Here is a 5939-nt window from a genome sequence, read left to right as displayed (position 1 = left end):
TCTTCTGTGATTTGTTGGTTATTCAGCAGCGTGTTGTTCAGCCTCCATTAGTTGGAATTTTTAATAGTTTTTCTCCTGTAATTGAGATCTAATCGTACTGCATTGTGGTCAGAAAAGATGCTTGGAATGATTTCTATTTTTTTGAATTTACCAAGGCTAGATTTATCAAGAGATGTGGCAACAATGAGTCTGCATTCCTGTAGGGCAGCACTTGGCTAGAGCCAAGTGACAGCTGCTCCCTTAGGTAGAGCATGCACTCTCAATTGGCCAGGCCCCATCTGGCTTGCTCTACTCATTTATATAATCTGCTTGATCCTGCAGACATCTGAATTTGTGGCCTTCTGGACAACTGGAAGCAGTCATTGCCAGGCAGGGTGTAGGCACTTACTTGCTGAATGAGTAAATCTCCTACCCATTTTTTTTCTCTACCATTTCCTTAACAACCATGTTAAGAAATCCCAGTTATTGAGGAAAGTGATTGTCCCTTTGAAAAGTGAATTGAACATGGTAAACTCAGGGTACTCTAGGTTATACTGTGGTAACAAGCAACACCAATATTTCAGTGCCTTACAATGAAGGTTTATTATTTTCACACATACACAAACCTAGACACAAAATGAAAACATCCTCAGATTTTCAGATGCGTGGATAAGTACATGAGCATGCGGGTATCATGAATCAAAATAACCTCTGGCTGATGAACAGATGAACTCACACAGAACCCTACTTAGAGACTGATGAGCTTAGATTGCAAAACCCTGTTTTCATAAGAGACATTATAAGACCCCAGGATCCAAGAGAGTAAAGGATGGAGGTAGAGGAATATCCACCCTCAGTCAAGGAATTGTCCCATATAATAAAAAGCACCTAAAACTTATAAAAGAGCCTAAATGCTTTTTTTTTTTTAATACAGTAAGAATTTTGGACATTAAGCATTTTGCAAATGCATAAATATACAGCATTCTAATGAGTTTCCCACTTCTGGGCTTCTAGTTCAAGAGGGAGATGCACCCCAGGTGACCAATAGGCAGAGAAATGGAGATGGCCGGCCTAGGTCAAAGAGAGGGGCTAGAAGGCTGAGGTCCTTTATCTTCATCAGGAGCTGTCAACACACAAAAAAAGGGTCAGGGCCAGGTCACATCCATTTGTCCTCCCAGCTCTCCCCTCTTTTTGTTCCACCCAGTCAAAGCTGTGTCACCTTGGACTATATTGCACAGAACTCCCTTGATTTGCCCATCTCAATTCTCGCTTCCTCCGATCCCTCCATCACAGCAGCCACATTTCTTTTTGTCAAGCCCAGGGTCTCCAAACATGCTCCTCTCTAGTTCAGACATTCCTTGGTCCCTCATCACCCACAGTTGCTGGCCAAACCTCTTAAGCCTGGCAGGCAGACCTCCGTGACTGGTAGCCTCTCCCCGCTCATCTCTTCCATCGCGTTCTAGCAGTTCCTCCAGGGTTGCCTGCTTCACTCACACTCCATATCACAGTCCATTTTGATCTGGTAGTGCCCAGCCTTCCCCCTCAGCCTTCCCAGGTGTCTAGCTCTCCTCCGCCCTTCTTCTCCAGGCTCATCATTGAGATTCAGCCCCAAAACATGACCTGTGGAGGCATCCAGGCTCCACATCAAGACTGGAAGCTCCCTGAAGGCAGGAACTAGATCTTCTCTACCAGACACTTATCACCTATACACGTCCTCCCCAGATCACAGCAGACTGCAGGAGTCTGGGTAGAAAACTCTGGACTGGGAGTCAGGAGACCTGATTCTTCCACTTGATATGCTGCATGCCCTTGGTAAGTCCCTGCCATTCTCAGGGACTCAGTTTCCTTATCTCTTGACATCGGGGCAGTGAGCATTTGCTTTTGAGCACAATGCTCAATAAACGCTCAGTGATTCTCTGAACAACCATCTACTGCCACTTCGAGAGTCCGACTGAGGAGCTTGGCAGCCTGGGTCCAGAGAAGTTCAACCCCCCTTCCTCCCTCCAACTCTGACTTCCCAGTTAGCCCCTGCTTACCACAACAGCCTCCCATTTCCCAACTGTCCCCAACCCCTTGTTCTCCTTTCAAAGACCAGGCTACCTGGAGCAACGCAGGGCTGGGGCACAGAGATGGAGCCAGAAGGGGCCCAGGAAGATCTTTTCAGAGTCAGCAGAGCCTGGGCTGCTTCCAGTTTTTGCTGCCACTCTGAGGAGGCAGAAACCGAGGCCTGGTTGGAAGCTTCGGGAGCCTGAAAACAAAGGATGTGAGAGAATGGGAGCTGGGAACCCACACTCCCTCAATGCCCCTTCAGTCCCCAGCTACCCTGAGGCCTTCTGCTCTTCTCCTTCACTAAGCTTGGCCCCTGCCAGGGTTCTGGACCCCACAATCTCCCCAGACTCTGTGGCTGCAGTAGAAGGGGGTTAAGGGTGGCATGGGGCTGGAGGATCAGAGTTGAGTGTCTAGGAACAAGGAAAGGAGAGACCAGGGGATTTATCCCTTTGGCAGGCACATACTACCAGTGAGGAGGGGGCCGAGAGTTTACAATATCTGCATGTGGGAGTCTGAATGGCCATTAGGTGTTGTGGCTTAGACAAGTCGCTTCCCCTGCCTGGCCTGTCCTCTGTTCCATTTTTTTTTTTTTTTTTTCCTGTATCTTTCCAGAGACACTAATTCCTCTCAGCTTTTTTATTTTATTTTTTTAAATTTTATTTTATTTTTAAACTTTACAATATTGTATTAGTTTTGCCAAATATCGAAATGAATCCGCCACAGGTATACCCGTGCTATGGGACATCAGAGGTGTCTGCATTTTAATCTGCGAGGCACCTGGAGAGACGTGCTTACTGTTCCTGTCCAGGGACTGGTTCTTGCCCCTATATTCCCCAATCCCCAAGGGGCTTGAAGGGCCAGCTTGACTCATCTCCAGGACACTTTCTCTGATGGTTATTAGACTCTGGCCTGGGCAAGATGGTGTCCCTCACCATTATGGCTCCCCTTCTCAGCAGAAGCTTCTCTCCCATCTGTTTGTTTCATGTGGAATAACAGCCTCCACTTGTCAAAGGCCTGTGATGTGGCAGGCCCTGTGCTAGTCCTCTTTGCAATGCTATGTTGCTGTTGTTGTTCAGTTGCTAAATCATGTCTGACTCTTTGTGACCCCGCGGACTGCAGCATGGCAGGCTTCCCTGTCCTTCACTATCTCCTCGAGTTTGCTCAAGCTTATGTCCACTGAGTCGGTGAAGCCATCCAACCATCTCATCCTCTGTCACCCCCTTCTCCTGCCCTCAATCTTTCCCAGCATTAGGGTCTTTTCCAATGAGTCGGCAGTTCTCTATAGGTGTAGAATACTGTCCCCTCTCAGCACACTGGTAGGAAATAGAGGCTCGGATATGTAAAGTCACGTGTCCAAAGTCTCACAGATTGGGAATGGCAGAGCTGAGAGAGCCCCTAAGTCTGAGATGCCTGCTCCTCCTCCCCTTCCTCCACCTCGCCCCCCGCCCCCAGTTGCCCTGTACTGCCTCCATCTCCTCCTTCTAGCTCCAGAGCCTTAAGCAGAAGGTTTGGACACTCAGTAACACAATATACAAGTAGCCCCATGGTCTTTCTCACTCTACTCGCCTGCTGGGCAGGGCAGGGGATCTGTGCGACTTCCTCAAAAGAGAAATTGTTAGTTGCTTCTTCAAGGGTGCTGGAGTCCAGGACAGAGACAAAGAGTCCAGGACTTGACCGAGCAGCAGAGCGCCTTCGAAGATTGTCTGCAGGAACAGAGAGCACAGGTTGGAGCCAGGAACCAAGCCGGCCATGGAGAGGAGATGTGGGCATATTTTGGGGCAAGGATAGGAGCCCGGAATGCCAGAGCTGAGAAGACCTTCAAGACCACCTAGTCCTCTTCTTCATTTTGGAACTGAAGACTATGAGATCCATAGAGAAGTAGTTTTCCCTCAGGGTCATATGGCAAGTTGTAGTAGGGTTAGAGATGGTACCCAGGTCTTCAGGACACAGAAAGGGCTCTGAGCTGTGGCTGAGGTCAGAGCTTCCCACACTGGCCCCAGACTCCTCCTCGGGGATTGCACAGGGGTGAGCCTCGAGCTGAGGTGTGATGTTCTCCTTCCCAACTGTGAGACACTGGGGACACCTTAGGTGAGCCTTACCCTCTGGCCCCATCCCACTCTACCTCATCCCCAACCTGTCCCCCTCTAGACCCTTTTTGATTTCCCAGATCTCTCCTTCCCACCAACACTTGGTAGATAATACTGATGGCATTTTTATAGTTGGGGGAGCTAAGGCCTGAAGAGTAACTTTCCCAAGGAGGAAAGCCACATAGAAACTGGGTGGTAGGACTGCTGACAGAACTACTCATGCTCCCTACACCCGAAACGCCAACTCCCTCCCTGGCCAGAGACACTCACCGGGGACTCTTGCTTGAGTGCCCGACTTCTTGCCACGGCTGCGAGCTCTGGGAGAGGTAGTCCCACCCCTGATCCGTCCTCGAGTCGGGCGCCTCCTTAGGTGTGGCCCCTGGTCCATCTTCAAGTCACGTTCAGCAGGCAAGATGCTGTCGTGTTCCCTAAAGTGGAAGGATTGTGGGTCTAAGGTCAGTCACCTTTAGAGGAGGCCTCCTCCCCTGCCCTTGTCAGATGCCATACTCACGAGGAGAGAACACATTTGTGACACTTGCAGGCCTGGAAGAGGCAGAGGTGCTCCTCGTCCTTGATTTGGTCAGTGATGCCATGGTTGTGGCAGCGGGCACAGTGACGTATAGATCCTCTGGGGCCAAGTTCAATGCCACGTGAGGCTCCGGTCTCAAGTCCAGGGGTGGAGTCGGGGAGGCAGGAGGGCATACCAGGCATTTCATTGGGATCCATGGTTCTAGGGCAAGGAGTGGAGGTCAGGGTGGCCACATGATCCCCTACCCGCTACGTACTTCCTCTGCCCCTGGAAAACCCCATCTGAGGTGGCTGGATTCTTCTCCCTCCAGCTCACTGCTGAAATGAGATTGCACCCTCTCTTCTTGCTCATGTAGCCTCCTTCCCAGGAAGCCCCACTCACATATAGGCCAGTTCCAAGAAACTCTGGGCGTGGGTCCTGTATACTTCCAATCCAATTATTACTCCCCCCTGCTTACCTTCACTTCCCATGGACCCCCGACCCCTTCAGGCATACACATGCACTCTCGTGCCTCCTTCAACAAATACTACTTCCCTGTCTCATGTTTATCATCCTGTATTCTGCTATGCCCAACTATTATTCCTGGCATCCCTTTCCACAATTGTCTTCCTCGCCTCCTGCATTCATCCACTCCCTGCTCATGATTCTTATGTCCTGCACTCAATTCTATTATTGGTCTCATGTATGCCCTACATTCAATTTTCCTCTCATCTTCCATTCCAATTTTTTCTTGCACTCTATCAAAATCTTAATTGTTTTCGTGCTCCCTCTTTAAAGTGACACCCCGAAATCATATCATATCATGAAATCCTATACTCCTGCTGCATCTCAAGCCCTTCTTTCAATGATTACTTTCATTCATCCCCTCATCGACTTACCAAGTAGATGTTTGTTGAGCCCCCTATTGAACGCCAGACGCTGATCTAGTCAACAGCCAACTCCTCACTGCACTAATTGTTCTCTTGCAGCAGCACACCCTCTCTGCTTTCATGCAACCCGTGCATCCCCTCCTCAGCCTCCCAACAATCTTCCCAGCTCCTCTCCAACACCTTCAACAATTATGCTTGAGCACAGCTTCCCCTCCTGCCAAACCCAGAGTTCGCCACCTCCCTGCTCTCAGCTTACCCAACCATTCCCTGTCACCCCCACCTCAGAATCATGAGGTGGGCGGGGGTGCAGGTGGGGGGACAGAAGCCCTGCCCCAGCGGCCAGAGGCCAGGGGTCAGGAGTCTGGAGCAAGCGATCATCTCACAGGACTTCAGCCAAGGAGGGATGCGGTGTGGGGTGTGGAGTGG

General features: G+C 50.0%; 1 protein-coding gene across 1 annotated transcript in view; it reads right to left on the bottom strand.

Moving 5' to 3' along the window:
• Positions 1 to 563: 563 nt before the first annotated feature.
• Positions 564 to 5939, bottom strand: part of LOC104991174 (doublesex- and mab-3-related transcription factor C2-like) — a 20165-nt gene continuing 14789 nt past the window's right edge. Inside the window, exons 2-6 of the mRNA XM_010843570.1 lie at positions 4627 to 4845; positions 4386 to 4543; positions 3595 to 3731; positions 2080 to 2227; positions 564 to 1102 (exon numbers count right to left, since the gene is read on the bottom strand). Coding sequence (XP_010841872.1) covers positions 1056 to 1102; positions 2080 to 2227; positions 3595 to 3731; positions 4386 to 4543; positions 4627 to 4841 — 705 coding nt within the window. The 5' untranslated portion in view covers positions 4842 to 4845 and the 3' untranslated portion in view covers positions 564 to 1055. The remainder of the gene's footprint in view (positions 1103 to 2079; positions 2228 to 3594; positions 3732 to 4385; positions 4544 to 4626; positions 4846 to 5939) is intronic.

This window comes from Bison bison, unplaced genomic scaffold (genome assembly GCF_000754665.1).
Source record: "Bison bison bison isolate TAMUID 2011002044 unplaced genomic scaffold, Bison_UMD1.0 scf7180017847631, whole genome shotgun sequence".
Classification (NCBI taxonomy): domain Eukaryota; kingdom Metazoa; phylum Chordata; class Mammalia; order Artiodactyla; family Bovidae; genus Bison; species Bison bison.
The sequence above is the reverse complement of the archived record's forward strand: the minus strand, read 5'-3'. Positions and strand labels throughout refer to the sequence as shown.